Source organism: Dendropsophus ebraccatus, chromosome 10 (assembly GCF_027789765.1).
Source record: "Dendropsophus ebraccatus isolate aDenEbr1 chromosome 10, aDenEbr1.pat, whole genome shotgun sequence".
NCBI classification, from domain to species: Eukaryota; Metazoa; Chordata; class Amphibia; order Anura; family Hylidae; genus Dendropsophus; species Dendropsophus ebraccatus.
In genome coordinates this window covers 33,250,595-33,272,109 of record NC_091463.1, presented here as the reverse complement: position 1 = coordinate 33,272,109, position 21,515 = coordinate 33,250,595, and the positions used below count along the sequence as shown (strand labels likewise).

Here is a 21,515-nt window from a genome sequence, read left to right as displayed (position 1 = left end):
AGGTGGCAACCCCTCTTTTTTATATTGCAAGGAGGTTAGTAGCATGGTTGGGGGTGCTTACTGCTTAGGCAGAGTGATGCCAGGTTCCCTAAGAACCAGGGGAAGCAGTATTGGGCATATTTGCCAGCACCAGGTCGGCGCAGTGCGACTGGGGACCTATTTCATACTGCTGCTGGGCCGTCCATGACTTTCCTGATTATATGCTGGTTATGTTTGTTGAGAGTTATTAATAAAAGATGAATGTTATATTTTGACGTTATGTAATGTTTAATAAAGAGGCTGCTGTGACCGTTATTTTCCAATGTCAAGCAGGTGTCGTGTCCTTAATTTAGGTAAGCAGGGGAGGGGTAAGAAAGGGGGAGATGGTTATAGACACCACCGAAATCTGCCGTACCCCTAGTCATGACAACCTCATGGACATGGCTTCTATATGAGTTTTTTTGCTCAGTTTATGAAGATGGTGCATAATGAAGGCATTGACATAAATCTGTGGGGAACAATGTGAAACAACATACACCAACACTCCTGGTTTAAATTCACAGAAAATGTTAAAATATTCGATTAGGAAATCGGGCCTTTGTGCAGATTTTCCCCTTTGAGTTCAATGTGGAAGTCAAAATCTACAATCAAATACACAGGCGCATGTGCAAGTGCAAGGTAACGCACTTGTCCTCCCTCCCTTTTCACCTGTATCCCTGGACCTTGAATAAAGGAAGATTCATACTGAGCAGACGGGTGAGTGCCGCATTCCTTTTATTCTCTGCTGCCATTCAATCAAATCCACAAACAACACAAGTTGGTGTGTATTTTCCTATAGATTTTGGACAGAATAACTTCTGTGATTTCATCTTGTGTATCTGAGGAGGGCCCGATCAACGATGTAAACCGCCGCTCGTTTATTGGGCCTATTCCACGGCCCGATGATCGTTGAGCGTTACCGATGTCCTTGCAGCCCTTGCAGCATCATACATTACCTGTCCAGGCTTCTCCGCGCTGTCTTCATCCCCGGGTCCCACGCGCTCTATCTTCAGAATGGCCGGCGGTCCCGGCCTGTGATTGGCTGAGCGCTCCGTCAGCTGACCTGCCATTCTGAAGATAGAGAGCGCGGGACCAGGGGATGAAGACAGCGCGGAGGAGAAGCCTGGACAGGTAATGTATGCTGCTGCTGCTTGTCAAATCGTCGGTCGCCCGCCGCGCACCGCTATTCAACCGTAGCGATGCACGGTGGGGGAACAACGATTTTAGGCCTGGCCCTAAATGAACGATCAGCCGATGACACGATCATCGGCTGATCGTTCTCTCTATTTCACCGAGCGATAATTGGCCGAATCGGGCCAAATGGGGCCGATCCGGCCGATTATCGTTACTGTGGAATAGGGCCCTTATCCTAGCCAAGAAAATTGCAGTGCAGGCTGCACTAGATGTATGACATGTTCTCTTCTGGACTGGCTGTATATAGTAAAATATCAATAGTCATTTACGGTCACTGGAGTAAAATACACAGGATAAGAGAAACATATTGTCGTGTTTTTTCTGTCGGTTTTCTGGTGTACTTCTAACCCCTTTACAACACTGCACTAAGCTGCAATACCACACACATACTGAGGACAGGAGAGGCGCTGTTTATGGAAGAAAGCATCAGTTTTTTTCTGTCTATAAATCGGGATCTTGATTTATAGACAGAAACTCATCGTCCACACATCCGTTTTGAAAATGAAAATGAAAATGTGTGGCTGCCGATACGTTCTACAAAAAAGTAGGACCTGCATTTATATGGTTCGTTTTTGGAGGCTCCCATAGAAGTTGATGGGTCCACTTTTAAACAAACAACATATGAATGCACCATCCACGTGCTGTCCATATTTACTAATGCATTGCTTGGCCACCCAGACTCCTCTCAGCGGCCATTTATTACCCTTCCATCCATTTTTGTGGATCTGCAAAAACAGATGCAAAGCAGGTGCATCACTGATGCAAGGTGGTTGGTTCCTCCAAGATGTCACTGATCCTGATTTCTAAATTCCCAGAAGAAAAACTGATGTGTGGATGAGGCCTCAGGCCTCATTCACGCGATCTGTGCCGCAATGACGGGAGGAGCATCGCGCCATGGATCCCCTAATACTCCCCTACTCCCCCTGTACCGACCGGCTCACATGTTCACCAGCATGAGGGGAGTAAGTGAGTAGTTGTCTTCTGCCCTCCTGTGATCTCTGCTGCCAGGTGGAGGGGGGCTGCACATTGGGGGATCCGTGCCGCAATCCGCACTAGGACATGTCCTATTTTTTTGTAGTGCGGATCATGGTGGAGGTCGCGGCACAGATCGCGTGAATGGCTGCATTCATTTGAATGGTTCTTAAAATTCTATGAACGGGCGGCTGCCAGTAATCCATATGGGACACAACAAGACCACATTCTCTTTTATTACTACCAAGACACGGCCATTGTGGCCAAAGGTGCTGGATGTCTAAAATGCTAAAAAATAAAAAGTGTGTGAAATCAGGGTAAACTACTTCATGAGCATATTGTCCCGCGTCTCTGTTGCTTGTGAAGGGGATAGGAATCACTGAATGCATTCTCTGTAGTATACGTTTATTTACTATATACCCATCCTAATGTCATGTATACAATGATCAGCTTGTGTCTGATCGCTGACTCTAGACACCATTGTACATTGTGGGCAGGAAAGTAACATTTTCCACGCATTCCCTATTATCCCATGTATTACTAGCGTGACAGTGATGTCTGCAGACAAGTCCCTGCGTCCTGCACAAGTCACACGCTCCCGTCCTCTGCTTCACTTTAGGGCTTGTTTGTTCGTTTTACTGTGGGTGTGATCTCCCATTGCCCTGGTAACCAGGAAACAAACAGACAGATTATAGGACACAATCTGAGCGCTGATGGGCGGAGGAGTTACTGTGTAAAGTTTCACTATTTTCCTCGGTTGCACCACCCATATTCTGTGCTGACGTCAGTGTGGTCAGTGTGAACCACAGAGAGTGTCTGCCATAGTGATCCCGCACCACTACACAACACTGGGAGGGGAACACACACTCATCTATGGGCTGCAGGTGCTTGGGACCGTTTTATGTTCATTTTCACTGTTGTAGGGTTTTTTTTGTTTTTTTTTTACTATTAGGGTATAAAGAAAAGTAACAGACTATGAAAGAGAATGAATGGTACAAGCATTATGGGTTCCTAAATAGACGTATCTAATGAATGATATATATGAGTGTGTGTAGGGCTAGATATCCCATTAGAGCTGGCATAATCCCTGTGTATAAGGGTATTCTAGTCTAGTAGTATGTTTTATCCCTAACAAAGCCTTATGTTCCTCCAGAAGCACCAGCTGGATCCATATGGCAAAGACCCTGCACAAGGCTGCCCAAAAAAGTAAAGATGCCCCATGTTATAGAGAATCATTAATATCATGGTCACCTGCATGGACTCGCTGACAGTCGTAGTACTGACGTCTGAGCCAACAATGTCCTGGCCAATGAAGCTCATCTCCATTAGTCAGAGCTGCATGCTTTCCGTCCTATAGATGTCACTATGATATTTATTATAGACCATTGTTTGTGGCTGATGTAACTGTATCTAAACAATGGAATTCTGTATAACATAGATCCCAAATGTCGGGTTACTGCATTTCGCTTGGTCCATACACACCACCTACATTTAGTAATACACACATGCCGAGTACACATGAGGCCTTAACCTGATGTTGGACACTATAATGTATTAAAGTTAGGCCTTGTTTTGGCTATCGAGGCAAGATGAATGTGCCGCGTAACACTTTAGAATGAACCAAGATTAGGAAATGTATTCTATTCAAGGACTTTCTACAGCTGGCCATACACATAAGATAGACTTCAGGTGAACACTAGAGATGACAGGCTCTAGGGCATGGTCGAGTGTGACCGTTCAGCATTTGGCTACTGGTATTCAAATGCCAAACAATTGGACTCAAACATACTTGAGTCGTGCTAATCTCTAGGGAACACTCAGTCAGTGACACCTATCTCTCCCAAGCCTCAATATGCACGCTCAGGTGAGGCACCTGTATTACACCCGTTACTTGCCTGCTTGCCGCTTATCCCCAATGTCAGCATTTAAGGGGGCTGCAATGCAGATTAGATGATCACCTGGTCCCACTGAAGTTGTAATCTAATGTGTCCCCCCCCCCTTTGTCTTGCTAGATCCTACAGATGAAACTGACTATTATCTCAAATAGAGAAATAAAATTGCAATAAAACAAGATTAATATCTGTAAGAATGAAACCTTCTCGTAGGTATATATCAAAAGGTTTTATTGCAGGATCCATTGAGGTTATTTACAAGTCTTTTACAATAACATCAAACAGCAAAAAAGTACAGAATCCATTGAGCCATATAAGGTTATTGTCTGAAAATTTAGTCCTGAAGTCATTAATATTGCAGTATTAAAAAAAAGTCCGTCGTCTTACTTTTCCCAGTTTTTAAAGTGTCGTGTGAACTTTACAGGAGGCTCTTTGTCAGCCAATGTGCTTTAGCATGAAGACAAATGGAAATGAAGAAGAAAGTAAGAGAAATACAATCTATACTAGACATGTATAAAAAGAAACAAAAAAAGATAGAATGAAACAAAGATTAACAGTGTCCATGTTACATGTAGCATTATCCAAGCCTTCAAGGAGACTTTATAGCAACCGCTTAGCCAACATTGAACACTATCTGTGTAAACCCATGCTTATAGCCCTGTTACATGTAGAGATCACAGAAACCTCCACTAGGGGCTAGTATGTGCCATCTAACATCAGATATCCATTTCAAAGTGTTTAGGTGCATCTCAAGCTCGGCTTTATTCTCCAACCGTATGGAGCAAATTATCCTACGCCAGTCTCTACATTCTGGAGGTCACCAATCTCTGTTTTCCATCTCGAAGCAGTTTATGGACAAATCGAAACAGAGATGGTCCCTCTGACCAACTTTGTACTCCATGGTTAGAGAACTCTCAGAAGCGGTCTGTGGACGTCTTCAGCAGCTTCTGCTATTATCTCGGCTTTGCGTTATAAGCCTGACACCAAGAAAGGCAGGTTCCAAAGCGGACAAGCTCTGTCTTACTGGCACTCTTCTTAAAGAGTCCACGAATGGCTTCTCTCACTCTTCTTTTGAAGAAAAGACATGTGAGGAAGCCTGTTCTAGCCCTGGTACATCTCATGGTGCCAGTATAGGCTAGTCAACGACCCTCCAGGCCAAGGTGACACTTTAAAGAGGGGGGGAAAAAAATTACATTTTTTTCTCATTATCGAGGAGACGATTAGGTAAAGTTCAGTGGCTCTGTCCACTCCAAAGACAGAGCCACTTAAACTGCAGATCCGGCTGAGCGGGGTTGGGTTGCATGTAGAAAATCTAGGCTTGAGATCTCCCTTGTCTCATCTGAAGGTAGCCTAGATTGAAACTTTTTCATCTGCTCTGGGCTGGCCAGATTCTTTAGTAGACAATTCTCCTTTTCAAGCTGAGAATTTTTCTCCACAAGTTCTTTGATCTGCTCCTTGAGCACTTCCACCTCTTCCCGTACTGCGTACATGAGATGGTTCTTTACCAAATCCTGCAGGACAAAGCAAAAAAAAAAAACTTTAATGGAGATGCCCAATGCTATGAATTCACACATATTAGCACTTTAGAGTATAGAAGGGTATAGAAGGAAACATAACTGCTGCTCACTATGGGCAGGTCTGAACGTAGCATAGCATGCTGCGTAATTAACCCTTTCACTGTCACAAAGACCTGCAAAATAATAAAAGAGAAGGCCAACTAATCCTTATGGGGGTGTCCTTTGTTCTCATGGGAAATAAGCATTTACCCAAGGTGTCTGGCAGAGGCTTATTCTCCTCTCCTCTTTGAGAACAAAACACATTATTTTTTATTTATTAGGTAATTGTAGTGTAATAACCCTAAGCAGGTTGCAGCACCTCAAGCAGTACGCCAGCCATGTTGGACTGAGAGAGGAGAAGGCTCTATTGTTGGAACGTCTGCAGTTTCCTTCCTGAGAATGGGATTCCCATATCCCCAGCCTGCCACAGTCTGCAGCTTACACTGCAGTCCTACTCTGTCCAATAAGATCCCACAACCTCAGCAACCTGAGAAATCTGCTCAGCAACAAGCAGCAATACATATTCACATGGAACGTGGAGATGCCATTTACCATCCCCCAACACCTTCACGCTAGACTGATGCAACTGAGGTGCAAATGCTTTTGCACTAACTATTCACGACCATCATGTGGAATCTATATGGGGACCTTTACTTATCATAATAAAATAATCAATAAGAGCACAGTGCATAATAAAATGCTTATGTAAATGCTTTATATATAAATGCAATACGCACCATGGCTTGCTCAATCTTGTTATCGATCGCAACAACACTTGCACCTGAAGCGCTGTAAATAGAAAAAGACGTGTATATTAGTGTCAATGAATATATATATATGCACATATGGTATTATATTTACTATACAGTATCCTATGGTTCACCTCTTATGTAATAACGATACTAAAGCATGAGACTATGCAGCGTGTGTATGTACCCCCAGGGGTTAAACTGACAGCACAGACAAAGCAATAGTCTCTTGCAAGACTGACAAACAAGGAGGCGGAAACTCAGCTATTCCAGTCCAAACCAGGATAATCCTGCTGTAACCGACCAGCCGTCACTGCAACAAAGCTCAGGCATGTCTGCTGTGCTACAGAATATCGTGATGGGATGCCATTCACTATAATTATGGGAGGGTGTAATCGTATGATAGAGAAATGTAAGACTACATGTAATATCCCCAGGCACGCGCTAAATATAATATATAGAGAGTTCCCTATAACATATATATATATATATATATATATACACACACACACACAAATGCGGATTATATATATACTATTACTAGAATACAGATTTGCTATTAACAAAATTTATGTAATTTATAAAAAAAAATTTTTTAGAAAATCAAATATTACAAAAACAGTTCTAATTATTTGTGCATTGCAATGCTGGGGTAATTGAGATCCTAGACATGTTGCGTGCTAAAAAGCCATGAAATGAACGCTTATGTACTAAATATACGATCTCCCTTACGTGCATGCCTAAGAAGCAGAAACACAGCGGGCGGCAATCTATAGCTACACCTGCTGCAGTACGGTTCTGCTGAGGCTCGAAAAAAATTATAAAATAAAAAAAAGTCGTAAAAGGAAATATTCCGAAATAATTCGATATTTACCTGTTATCCAGTTTTACGGATACAACATCTGCCCCCAGAAGGGAGGAGAAGAAGGAGATGGAGAAATTGTGCAGCTCGTACACGGCCACCTCCATGGGGTATTTACACACTCCCGTGCTCATGTTTGCAGAATAATAGGACACTTTAGATTTCCACAAGAGAAGAAGCACTTGTAAGCAGGCTATACTGTATGAACCCAGATCAGGACTCCTGTGCTGATGCAACAAGCTCAGACTGAATGCTATTTCAGTGCTGCGCCTCCTTATATAGCAATGGGTGGTGACATCATATGGTGTCACCTCTGCTATGCAAAGTAGCTGACAGGGTAACCTCCCCCCCCCTCCAAACCACAGAGCTAATAAACAGCTTCAGTTCACTGCAATATATTGACATACATTTGCACAATGAGGCTCAGTATTTTTCCTCTGAACATCGATTTGTTTTTGAGGATCTGTCCATGAGATCTGAGCAGTTGTGCAAAAACATATTAAATGTCCGGCACATGATAAACCCTCCAATTCCCTCGCAGGGAACCCCCTGTGGCTTATTAGATTCTGCTATTCTGCACAACACTGGTAGCGGCTATAGATATCCCAGCATGTGCAATAGGCATCTATAGGATGAATTCTAGACTATACAGCATTCTTATTGTAACTGCAAAATTATGCATAAAGCAAATGAGAATATAAGTTAATTTACAGCAATGGACGCTCGGTTATTGGATAAGTGTTTAGGTAACGGTCATATTCGCTCCATTGGTCTCAGTAAATGCGTCTGTAGCTATAACACCGTGCCAGTTCCTCTCTATTATCACCAGTATTAACACTATGCCCGTTCCTCTCTATTATCAATAGTATTAACGCTATGTACCAAAATAACGTATATATATATATATATATATATATATATATACATATGTTGCGGGTATGGCCATGGTTCACTTTTTCTGCACAACCACACTTTACGCATAAATAAGAAAACCATAATGAGCACTATATATGTAATAAGTAATATATGTGTATGGGTCAGATACCGATACAGCATATATATTGGGACATGTACTGGCGTTTCTAGTACTATACCCTGCACCGTGTCAAAAAATCATAGGGGCACCAGTTTTCTTTGCACATATGAGGAGCACTAGCACCCGTACTGTATGCACCGCCATATACATACATGTGCCATCGGCATCCTTATGCAATGTGTTTTTCAGTACTGGAAAGTGTCATCTGCTACGATTATTAACATAGTTTAAGAAGATTTTCCATCTTCCATTCAACCTCTGAGATTCTCACTACCCTTGAGAATTAAGGGGATGCAATGACGGTTTAGCACTGCATGTTTTCCCTGCAGAGCAGCGCTCCCCCGATGTGCAGCCGTCTCTATCCGTAGTTCACCAAAAATTCTTTTCTTTAAGATCAACTGTTGTCAGAAAGTGCCAGAGATTTGTTATGTACTTCTATTACAAAATCTCAAGCCTACCAGTACTTATCAGCTGCTGTCTGTCCTGCAGGAATTGGGGTATTCTTTTCAGTCTGACACAATGCTCTCTGCTGCCACCTCTGTTCATGTCAGGAACTGTCCGGAGCAGTAGCAATCCCTATAGAAAACTTCTGCTTTCCAGACTGGAAAGAATACACCAATTCATGCAGGACATACAGCAGCTGATAAGTACTGGAAGACTGGAGATTTTTTTAATAGAAGTAAATTACAAATCTCCGGCACCAGTTGATTTGTAAGGCGGGAAATGCAGCTGATACGGTATCCCCTTCATTCTTGGACCAATGGGGTTCAAATGTAGGACCCCCAACGATCATAGAGGGATGTTATATTATAGCAATAGAAAGGAAAGCCCATCTAAAAGCAACATAAGCTGGCCATTAGTATGCCATATCAGAGACCTCATATAAACTATGGCAGGCTCAGGTGTGAACAGGGTTAGTTGTCCACCCAGCTATTCTGTATAAGAATGAAGCAAGAAGCTGCAGGTATCTGTGAAAACACCTTATGTCATACCTGCACAGCAGATCTGGGCTGTAGGTGTAGGTGTGCACTGTACTAACAGGTAGCTTACATAACTGACTACAATAGAAAACAATGCAATGTATCTGAGCTTTAAGCGGCAGGAATATATATATATATATATATATATATATATATATATATATATTTATATTCCTTCTTTCTGGAGTACAAGTTCTATGTTGTTCTGCAAGACAAGAGTTGTTGGCTCTATACACAGGAGTATGCACAGGATAGATAATGTGTGAAAATGCTGACGTTGCGTATTCTAGTGTAGGACACAGTTCCAGATGTTCTGGTATAAGACGGTATAGACTGGTCATGATATTTCATCTCACAGCACATATTTCAGTGTCCTCGCGCAGACACGTTTACTAGAGGTACAAGCTCCCCCCTCCCCCAGCAGCCCTGAGACTTCAGTTCCTGGACATCTGCATTCTCTCTGCACAGTATGGCTCAATGGCTCCCTCTGCTGGTGCGCCCCTGTCATTACCACTACAGTATCAGCTCCAAAGTCTTGTTTACACTGTAGAAGAAAAGAACACAATGTTCCCCTTAGATATGGTATAGCCAAAACAATCCACAGCTAAACCTCATTGTAGCTTTCCACCAGAATCAGATACGGTTTTGTGTTCACGCCAGTTCTCTTACAGAGGTGTGGTCACCCCCGATACGACCTCTTTTTTAAAGATCAGACTTTATGTAACTCATCCAAGGATTAGGCAAGATTATTTTTGCATTGTAGGCAGTTTTGTCAATTGATAATATTAGCACATAGAAAATTTTCCATCAGTACCGTATATTTGCACTGCAGAAGGAACAGAACAGTATGTTCATATTGGAATTACTATAAGAAGGGCGAGCCCGGTGTATGTACCATGAGGAGATTAAATGTCCCTGAAAAAGTTATAAAGTTGTCCTGGGATTGTGGCCATCCGATGGTAATGACATAAAGGTAACAACTACTGGAAATAAACAACCTAAAAAACATCACAGTCATGTGCTAAGGCTTCTTAATGGGGTCAAATGCTGACTTTAGGGATAGCTAATATACCTCTAGGTGGCGTCAGAGAGCTGCTTTACCCTGACGCAGACATATGCTAGAAGATTCTATCATTGGGGGTATATGAGCACACTTGAAAGTATTACTATATTATGCTGGTTTGACATCTACATTGTTTCTTCTGTTACATTGTTCTGTTGCTGCATGACAGCCCCTACAGACCACAGGTGACAAACTTGTGGCCCTCCAGCTGTTGCAAAACTACAATTACCATCACACCTGGACAGCTAAAGCTTTGGCTGTCCAGGCATAATGGGAATTGTAGTTTTGCAACAGCTGGAAGGCCACGTTTGACACCCTTGTTATAGACTTTTTAATACAAGTAAATTTTAAGTTGATTTAAAAAGAATTTTTTGTGAACTACCCCTTTAAATAGGATTCCAGTATGATGTCTAACAATGCATTGGACAAAATAGATATGTACAGAACAGAGCCTCCACCGCAGGTGTGAACCCAGCCCTATACCTACGGCATCAATAGTTACAGTAATAGCCCCTTGTCCTAGTAATCAGTGCAGCCCTTGGCCTCTGGACCGGAGTATCAGTGTTTTGTGTAAAGTATATTGTCCCAGCTCATAATTCAGGAATTATGCTGCAACACTGTTAATAACATACAGGCCGGTATTATTATGTGTGTGGATGTATGTGTAAGAGTATGTGTGTGTGTGTGTGTGTGTGTGTATGTTTGCATGTGTGAGAGTCTATGGATGTATGTGTGTGTATGTATGTGCATGTGTGAGAGTGTGTGGATGTATGTGTGTGTGTGTGTGTGTGTGTGTGTGTGTGTGTGTGGATGTATATGTGAGAGTGTGTGGATGTATATGTGTGTGTATGTGTATGTGTGTGGATGTATATGTGAGAGTGTGTGGATGTACATGTGTGTGGATGTATATGTGAGAGTGTGTGGATGTACATGTGTGTGTGGATGAATGTGCGTGTATGTGGATGTATGTGTGCATGTGTGTGGATGTGTGTGCATGGATGTATGTGCGTGTATGTATGTGAGTGTGTGGATGTATATGTGTTTGTGTGGATGTATGTGTGTGGATGTGTGTGCATGGATGTATGTGCGTGTATGTATGTGCGTGTGTGTGCATGTATAAATTAACCTTCATCTGAATGCTACTATTTGATATATTGTAAATGTAACATAAATATTTGTCCTGCGCCTGCATCTGACAGCTGTGTATGTACTTGTCTGCCACCTAGTGGTAGACAGGAGTGATGCAGTAATCTCTCTGCTAGGCTTACATTATATTTAGGTGCACATTAATTCAGCAATTATTCATTGACCTGATTTCATTGTGAAACACTTCGTATGACAGAGAGAACACAAGTGATCTAATGCTGCAATACTAATTATGTTATTATGCTATGCTAGACTAATGGCTTATGGGCAACAACAATACAACGACTGTATAATGCCGTGATCCCTAACCTGTGGCACTTCAGTTCTTGCAAGACTACAACCCCCAGCATTCCCATTTTGTAATAATATTATAGAATAAGGGGTATATGTATCATTCTTTTTTCCTTTTTTTTTGGAGTTTGCAGTATTTTTGCACCGGCTGCACCTTTTTTTCAAATTTTTGCCTTGGAGGGGGCATGGTTTTATGTTAGCTACTTTTTTACCCAGATTTATTATGAGCATTTTTTTTATTTTGCGCAAAAAAAAATATATAGCGCAGCAGTATTCCATCTAGTCCCTAGTTTGTTAGCCTTTTCTAGCCCCAAAAAAAGTGCAAAAATTCTGCAATATTTATCAAGGCCTGTGCTCCTATTGATAATATTTGCGCGTGGAACAAATATCTTTGCACAGCATGTGAAAAGTGCGCTAGCAGAAAACAGTTGCAATAATGATACATACTCCCTAACTCTATTATACATATCTAACCGTGCCTTGTGTGCCTGCTGTAAACTGGGGTAAAGTCTACCAAAATATGTCTACGGATAACACTTCAGTTCATGATGATGAATTTTTTACTTAGCATTTGTTCGTAGACCTATATATGTATTTGCTACTGTGCTGATGACCTAAGAGCAGGTAATACAAGGTGGTGCGCGGCCGGGCCGGGACACAGGCGTGCACAGGAATGAGTGCCAAGCAATTATATAATAACAGGCGTGTATTAGAAATCAGGTCATGCACTAACATGTAATTGGAGCAGCTCGTGAGCAAAGCCGGCAGAATGTTAATCTGCAGACAGAGAAATACCGGTAATGCTCATAATATCAATACCGCCATGTTGTCTGCTGACAGTGCACCATAAAGGTTTAGTTCCAGTTATTAGACAATCTGCCCTATACACAGGCTGGGCCAGAAGATGTGCAGTGACATTAGCCAGGGTCTGCCTCAGGTGATAGACACACAGTTGGCCTCTAACTAACCCCATCTTTCTTTATTCACCCAGTATACTCTAGAGCAGGGATGGGGAACTTTCGGCCCTCCAGCTGTTGCAAAACTACATTTACCATCATGCATGGACAGCTGTCGGCTGTCCAGGCATGATGGTAAATGTAGTTTTGCAACAGCTGAAGGGCCGAAGGTTCCCAATCCCTGCTCTAGATCAATCATGGCACCAATAGCAATATTATCATGGTATTTGACTACGTACCATGTTGCAGTATGATTTCCCCCATATGCAATCGCGATACATTACCCGTCTACCGAAGTGTGGAGGGTAAAGTGTTGGGGGAGGGAGAGAGAATAGCTAACAACCCCTTTAAAATCTCTTTATTGTAATTGTTTTTAAGCTGTATGTTTAAGCTGTTTTTTATTCTATGGCTTCCAGATGGGAAGGAGAAGGCATGATATAGTGGGAAGGGGGAAACAGGAGGAAAGTGTAAATGTCTGCATGTAGTCCGCACTGAGCAGTAAACATCTAGAGGTCACTAGCGTGTGAGGAGTCAAGAATAAAAACAGGTTATCTCTCATCACGCTGTCCCGCTCTGTGAGCGCAGATTATAAATAGCATTCGGCAGCAGGAAGGAGACCTATTAATGTTGTTGTTACTGTGCCTGTAGTCCAGGAATTCCCTGATGCATACATAGAAAGATACATACACCCACGCTACTCCTATATGCTTCATCTGCCCAAGACACGCAGACTGGTTAAAGGGATTATCCAGGATTAGAAAAAGCACAGCTTTCTTGCAAAAACTGAACCACCCCGTCCTCAGGTTGTGTGTGGAATTACAATTCAGCTCCATTCACTTTTAGGGTCCTATTACACGGAGCGATTTTTAACGATTAACGACTAACGATAAATGATAGCAAACGAGATTGTTAACCGTTACCTTGAAATTGTTCACCATATTACACAGAATGATGGTCGTTAGTTGCGATCGTTACTATGACCGTTACTATGATCGTTTATTCCTTCTGATCCCAGCAAAACAATGAACAATGTGCAATTACACTGAACGATTAGTGAAAAAATGAACTTGACCAAACGAACGTGGAATTACAGCAAACGATTAACGATAATTTTAGCTTCAGATCTAAATCAACGATCAACGACATACGAACGATTTTTCCAACATTGCCTGCAATTCCACAGAACGATTATCGTTTAAATCTGAACAATATAACAATTTTTTGCACGATAATCGGCCCATGTAATAAGGCTCTTAGGCTAGGTTCACACTATGTAGTGTACAAGGGCCATAATTAACGAAATAACAAACATTAATTTTTAAATAACGGTTGTTATTTGCACAATGACATCCGTTGTTATGCATCATTTTTACATAGTGTGAACCTAGCCTAATAGACAGGGATGGTACTGTTTTTGGAAGAAAGTGGCCATGTTTTTCGAAACCTGGACAACCCCTAAGTTCCATATTGAGTTGTGGATCCTTTTGTTGTGACCTTAAATGCTCAAGCCTTTCTTGTTCTGCGATGGTTCAGGCCTTCCACTTGTTACATAATGACAGGAAACAGGAGGTTGTGTGAAGCGCTCTCTGCCTTCGTTCCTGTGGTGTATTCCTGTGCGTACAGTATTAATCTCATAAATCAGCTGAAGTGCCCAGATCAGGCTCCCGGGTTTTGATAATGAGCTTTTCCCATCGTAGACTTGAAAGGAGAGCTTCCCTTTCATTGAGATTTCCTGCACGGCATTTCCAATTCTATCGCAGGCTCCTAAGCGACAGATTGCAAATGGAAAGTATGTCAGCATGAGCTGTAACTATCAGAGCCGCGCTCTGTAGTGATCTGATGGGATTCTGAAGGTCATTCAGCAAATTACATCTGTTGGGGTCCAGCAGGTGAAAGGGCGCCCCTCCCCCCCACCACCACCACCACCAATGCTGGTAACAAACAACTCCAGTGTTACTATTATGCAAGTGATATCCATGCATGTTGCAGATACCTCTCTAGTGATACATTATTGGTGCTATAAAAGTCTAGTCGTAAAAAGAGAATCGGTCGTAGGAAAGGGGGAAAGGGGTGATCAACCACCAGGAGACGCCAGATGTGTGATTTGGAGATAGGAGTAGAGCATAGTGCGAGATGTAGTCTTCTTTCCTAAAAAACAAGGTCCGTGAAGAGGTTAAGGAGTATAGTGGATCTTTTGTTGTATCTTTGGTAAGGATTCCCTTGGAGAACCAGTGTTTACTACTCAGCCTATTCAAGTACAAATACTTAATGTGTCTTCACTAGCACCCTGTCCTCAAAAGTTGCTTTAAGGGTTTGTCAGAGGAAGATTTTTAGATAGATATATAGTTAATGGTGCTATAAAATATATAAGTGATACTCACTTCTCCCAATCTCCTGCCGCAATGGTTTCCAGTCCTTGCTTGCCACCAATTTTCCTTGTTCTTGTGGTACATTATCTCTAGAAGGACTCCCCCCTTCAGCCAATCACTGGCTGCAATGGTGTTTACACCATGTAAGACACTGGCCGTCCTGTGTCCCAGAACGTCCGGTGTCAGAGAAGATCATCCCGGCCGGTACTGCAGTACTGGCCGGATGATCTTCATTTCTGTTGAATTGTGTCACGGCCACGGCGGCGTCCCGTGCTCCGGACCGCCGCCGCGACCTCTCCATGCAGCTGCCGGGGTCCATGTACAGGGACCCGGCGCTGCTACTAGTTCGGCCCCGGGGGGCGCCTTACCTCGCCCCGCTCCTGTCACCCGCTGTGCCGGCCGGCCCCGCCTCCTAGGGCGCGCGCGCGCCGGCTGTCTCAGGTTTAAAGGCCCAGTCCGCCCCTTATTGGAAGGTGCACTAATCACTTCCTATAAATTCCAGCCCTGCCCCACTACAGGTGTTGGAGCCTCTACATGCTTCCCATAGCGTTTGGCCCAGCTCCCTGTTGTTCCTGATTCCTGTCCGCTACCTGGTCCCTAGTCCTTGTTCCTGATTCCTGTCCGCTACCTGGTCCCTAGTCCTTGTTCCTGGTTCCTGCTTCTCTGTTACACTATTGCTCCTGTGTTCAGCCTGTCACCTGCGGTTACGCCTACAGACCTCTGCCAGCACCATCTCCTGCCTACTGCTCCTGCCACGCCTCGCCTGCCGTCACTAGCAACCAAGCCAGGGGTAGCGACCTGGGGGTCGCCTGCCGCAGCAAGTCCATCCCGCCTTGCGGCGGGCTCTGGTGAAAACCAGCGGCCCCTTAGACTCCGCTCCCTGGTGCGGTTTTGTGCCATCGCTAGTGTCGGTCCAGTGGATCCACTACTCCAGGCGTTACAGTAGGCTCCAACCAGTGTGCACCCGCATCCCGATTTGCCAATGAACACCATTGAATATTGGAGCGCCGTACTCTCCATTGTGTGACCTGTCAGGGATGTGCGGCCGCTACTCAATGAATAGCGGCGGTACGTAAGTATTGTATTAATCTCGGATGTTGTTGCAAATCGGCAGCAACAGCTGTGATTAATATCAAACTTATGTTGGGTGAACATAGCCTAAAACCACACAGAAAATGTGGCCCTACTTAAGTGTGTATTACTATGACTAATGCTGGTGATAAGTGATCATCTCCAGCCCTCTATGCCAATGGGCTATACACTCATATCTAGCACATCTCGAAGGACGTGCATACGCAGAACATTCCTCTTAAAGCTAGTAGAGGAAACAGTTCAAGGAGAAAGATCATTTTTTATTAAAGATGATGTTTAACTCCCTGTTTGACCAAACAGGAGAAACACCACTATCCACACATCCAGTTCTCAGTTTATCAGGGTCGTTTTGCAGTTAAAGACACACGTTTATTCAGCAACGTCGATGATGCGAACTATCTTGTTACCATCTACAATCAGTTTGGTGATTCAGTCATTTAGAAACAACATAGTAAATATTTATGTCCCATAGAGCAAATATTTTTGCCCCTATTTTTTTTTTTTATTAGAAAAGTGACGGAAACATTACCAGGTGTCAGCTGACAGGTAGAAGCATGCACTGTATTTTTGCCGCAGGTGTGAACCACTATGTGACATATGGTGCTAGCTGTGATTCTCTACAGACTACTGTGTAAGAGGGTGAACTGTACATGAACCTTTTCAGTGCAGGTGGTCTGGACAGCGAGTGGTGATTGCTGCTCCTGGCTACAGGAATGATGGCCTTCTAACCTGTAAGGCACAGGATGAGGTGCAAGACAGGTGATCATACCGATGTGCTGCACCACTACATTGAGAGGGAGGAGCGGCTGAGAGGAGAGCAAGGGAAGGAGAGTTGGTGACAAGCAGGCATAGTACTTATAATTTATGAGTTGTTTCAGACAAAGGGTTGTTCACTTCTGCAAAGAAAAGTAGGCCTGGGGCTGGCTCACTTGTGCTTTTGCAGTAGATGTAGAGGGGCTAAAGACCATGAGAGCAGTGAAGGACTAGACATCACGGGCAAGGAAGGTGTGCTAAGAGAGTAACCACTAATAATTGTGGGCAATGAGCATCTGACTATGTCCTGACTGTATGGCCTGCCTGGAAGTGGTAAACCCTAGACAGGTCTGCTGGGTCTGTTAATATAAAGTAAGCCTGGTGGGGGAAACCTGTAAGGAGTAAGTGCTCAAACCTAAGGAAACCTGTAAGGAGTAAGTAGGGGTGTGCTCAAACCTAAGGAAAGCTGTAAAGGAAGATCCCTCTTTTTGTTGGCCACTAGTTAAAGGAGTCCAGTGAAAATTCCAGTGAAAATTTTTAATAAAATATTGTATTGCCCCCTATGGTTATACAAATCACCAATTTACACTTATTATGGAAATGCTTATAAAGTGCTTTTTTCCCTGCACTTACTACTGCATCAAGGCTTCACTTCCTGGATAACATGGTGATGTCACTTCCTGGATAACATGGTGATGTCACAACTCAAATCTCAGAGCTGTGCGGGCTGTGGCTGCTGGAGAGGATGATGGCAGAGGGAAGCTCAGTGTCCCTCCAGTGCCCTGTGTCCCCCTGTGTCCCCCTGCCATTATCCTCTCCAGCAGCCACAGCCCGCACAGCTCTGGGAGTCGGGTCGTGACATCACCATTTTATCCAGCAAGTGAAGCCTTGATGTAATAGTAAGTGCAGGGAAAAAGAACTTTTGGTGCAGCGAGCCGGGGTAACGGGAAGAGAGTGAGGGGAGTGAGGAGAGGATGATGGTGATGGTAGTCTCTCCTGAGTGTGGCGCTGAGCTCCTCTGTGAGGGGATGCACTGAGGGCTGCAGGGGGAGAGTGTGCTATACCTGCAGGATGGCTGGAACTTTGTCACGGTCACAGGTGGGCACGAGGGCTTCTGCAGGTACAGGGGGACTCTGGCGCTTCCCTGGTATCTCTCTCTCTTCTGTGGCTGCTGCAGCGGTTTCTGTAGGGGGGCTGCACCCGTGTGTAAGGTGGTCGGTGGTGTGGACCTGTAGTTCCCCCGGGGCCAACCCCAAATACTGCTGTCCGGTAATATGGCCCTTGATGGTGGTGTGGTGCAGGTGGACCAGACAACAGGGAGACAAGGAGGGAGGCAGTGTAACAACAACTCCTTTACTGTAAGACTTGCAGGTGTTATACAGTCCTTTAGCATACAGTGGTGAATACTGGCGGCTTTGACTGAGCTACTGTGCTTGTGAGAGCCTGGTGGTGTGAAGAGAGACGACCTGCCTTAGGTCCTGGTCTGCCAGTACGTGTGGGACGCTGGTGAGCACTGTGATCCTGTGGACTTCTCCCAATGGCGCTTGAGTCTGCTTCTCCCCTCCCTGTCTGCCAGGGAGCTTCCTGCAAAATTACTGGGCCGGGCCTTAGGCCACAACTTTCGGGTCCCAGAGGATCCAGGGGTCCTAGTCAATCCTACCCCCCGAATGTCAGGAAGATGGGTGCCGAGGCCTACGTTAACTCGGCTCCCTCTTACAGCCAAGTCTCTCCACTGGGTGTCTGTCTTTAGGATTCCCACTGACTGTATATGTGCTGGCCCTTTCCTGAGGGGGCACCTGACAAACTGTCTCTCAGGGTCTCTCTTTCTCTCACCTCCAGCTGTCTGTTCTCTTGCTGCTCTGTGTAAGATCTTTCTCCTTGTTCCCCTCAGCAGCTTCTCTCTCTGTGGTGATCTCCTGAGGTGATGTTATCCCCTCTACAGCTGGTCACTTGTCTCACTGGTCTCTTGTCTCCTGTCTCACTTGTCTCACTTGTCTCAGCTAAGCTCTGCAACAGCCAGCCTTATATAGGGGGCCTATCTGCATAACCACACCCCCTTCTAGCAACTTCCTAAGCTTACCACACTACCTATAGCAGTTCCCACTACGGTCAGTAGATGTCGCTGTAGTGTGTTGTGTGCAGTGTAAAGCATGTAACCCATCTCTGCCTGCCAGTTACTGGTACAGAGAAATACACAGAATAGTTGCACATAAAACATGTTAAATATATAATAACACTTGTTGACAGGTGCCATCCTCAGCCCAGCCACAGGAACCATGCTCTGGTATACTACATATTCCCCCTCTAAAAATAAGCCGACCTCGGCGACGGGCTGGGGCGAGGATGAAAGCTGGAAACACAAATAAAAGGCACCATACCTGTATAAAAGTGTAAAAGTTTGGTTAGGCACATAGGCAAATATAGTGCAAACAATTTTGTAAACATAGTGGGCTCCTGCCCAACAGGGAACTCTTAAAGTCTCTCTATTGGCACTTAGCACAGCGTCCATATTAGAGTGCTCTTTTAGACAAGCAATACACATGGCTGCAATAACAGTGTAGTAGTGCAAACAAACTCTTTGGCACATGACCTGGGTAGCGTCCATTAGAGTTTCACTGAAAAAAGGCAGTCCATGGCATATGTGTGTCTTTTTAACACACTAAACCCCAACAAAAACATAACCCCCCCAAAACAAGAGCACTTTAATGCAATACTTTCATGGTCCTAAGACCAGGCACTTTTACTTAGAAAAGAAAACGTTGCAGCACACATAAAACTTTATAAAACCATATTTCAGATCATGGCAGATGCCAGGCACATATCTTAAACGTTGCAATAAACTTAACTTTTTGCAGTCTCTGAGGTAACTAGGGCATTCCTGCCAACAGTGGGTAAACAGTACCTCAGACGAACTCAGCGCTGCTGCATCTTGTAGAGAGCCAAGATGGCGGCTCTGCCCTTAGCGCTGGATAAGGGTGGTCGCTCTTCACCTGGTGTGAGTGGCGGAAACGCTGGTAGCTGTGCTGCTGCTACTCCTGATGGTGTGTGGGTGGAGGACTCGGCCGAGACCCCTGCAGGCACTGCTTTCTCCTCTCCGGTGGAAGTGCTAGGACCACTGAGCACCTTCACCCCTGGCGCTAAGTGCATATGCCAGGTGGCATTCGCCTCCACAATGGTGGTGGTGGCGACGTCCCGGACACCCGGAAGGCTTGTGGACCAGGTTGCCGTGGACACAGGCTTTGCAACCACCAGGGTGGCCTCTGTAGTTGCGGGTGGTACCTCTATGGTGACGGTGGGTACCGCTGGAGCTGTGACAGTAGGGACCGGGGCAGGCGGAGCCGCTTCTGCAGCTACTGATGGGGCTGAAGGGGGAGAAGGCGCTGGTTCAGCCATTTTGGAGCTGGGTGCACTCCCATCAGAGTCTGGGGGCGGTAGCGGCAACAGACGTAGGCCCTCTGGGGTCTCACGGAGGGCTACTGAGGGTCTGTGGGGGTCTTCTGACCAGTCCTCATCTAGGCCGCTATAAGGTGGGGGCGGTACCCTGGTGACACCCGCTGCCCACCACCCTCGGGGTCCCAGCATGGGGGTAAACTCCACCTGTTCTCCTGGGTACAGGGAGTGCAAGTGTTCCGGCAGGTCAGGGCATTTCACCGAAGCCCGGTTTACAAAATACCACTTGGGCCCGTGGTTGTCCTCAATAAACCCATACCCCCGGTCCCGGCTGAACTCACGTACAGTCCCTTGCAGCCGTAAGGGGCGTGCGTCCTTCTCAGTGGGCTCCTTCAGCCTCTGGCGGATCTCCCGCTCTCGGTCCATCCTCTCCTGATAGAACTGCCGATACTTCATGTCGGTGTCGGTGCTTGGCCGCTGTCGGGGCTGGGTCCCCTGGACTGTGTTGGCTTCCCGGATCTCAGTGAGGATCTGCTGCAGGCAGCCTTCGTCCCCAAAACACCATTTGGGGATCACGGATTCCTCTGGGCTCGGTGGCCGACCGTCCATCAAACGGGGTTGTATCGCTGCCCCTTCCTCCCAGGGTATGAGGGGAACTTGGCGCGGTGGAGCCTCCAGCGCCCCTGCCTCTTCTGGGTCGGCTGTCTCGAGCGCTGCGTCCGGAGGCATACTAATGCAGACCTGCTCCGAGGAGTGAGGGGCAGGCTGCGGCTCAGGCATGCCGTCCGGGTTGGCGGACATGGCGGATGCGGGAACTCCGGTCTCGGGTTGCTGCTTGCTCGCCATGCTGCTCGCTACTGAACCCCCTCCTCTTCCGGGCGGTCCAGGATCCGCCCACTTCCTGTGTGGGACGGAGGCGCTCTTTTTCCTATGAGGCTGGGACTCACCCAAGATGGCGGCACACAGTGGACTCCGGAAGCGCTGTCTGTGCAGACCTCTAGGAGACTTGGCGGGCGACCGTTGCTGTTGTGGTGCTGCGTAGCTGCTCTGAGGTGAGGCGGGACTTACTCTTTCCCGCGCTTCAGCGGAGCTGTAGTTAACCCCTTGAGGGGCGGTGCACTGCGGCTGTGACGCAGCAAACAAATCCTTCTTCTTTAGGATAGTGGCAAAGTCTCTGAGAGCACAGTAAAGGTGGC

The 21,515-nt window shown here is 45.4% G+C and overlaps 2 protein-coding genes across 3 annotated transcripts in view; one reads left to right on the top strand and one right to left on the bottom strand.

Annotated features, from left to right (window-relative positions):
• The window catches only part of RPS4X (ribosomal protein S4 X-linked), a 490,857-nt gene that overhangs the window by 293,950 nt on the left and 175,392 nt on the right, over positions 1-21,515 (top strand). The window lies entirely within an intron of this gene.
• Positions 4,291-21,515, bottom strand: part of LOC138802628 (TSC22 domain family protein 3-like) — a 43,836-nt gene continuing 26,611 nt past the window's right edge. The window contains exons 1-3 of one of the 2 annotated variants that reach the window (XM_069986141.1): positions 7,256-7,504; positions 6,370-6,421; positions 4,291-5,587 (exon numbers count right to left, since the gene is read on the bottom strand). In XM_069986141.1, coding sequence (XP_069842242.1) covers positions 5,342-5,587; positions 6,370-6,421; positions 7,256-7,377 — 420 coding nt within the window. In that variant the 5' untranslated portion in view covers positions 7,378-7,504 and the 3' untranslated portion in view covers positions 4,291-5,341. Of the gene's footprint in view, positions 5,588-6,369; positions 6,422-7,255; positions 7,505-21,515 lie in introns of those variants that run through there. The other variant, XM_069986140.1, reaches the window with a different exon arrangement.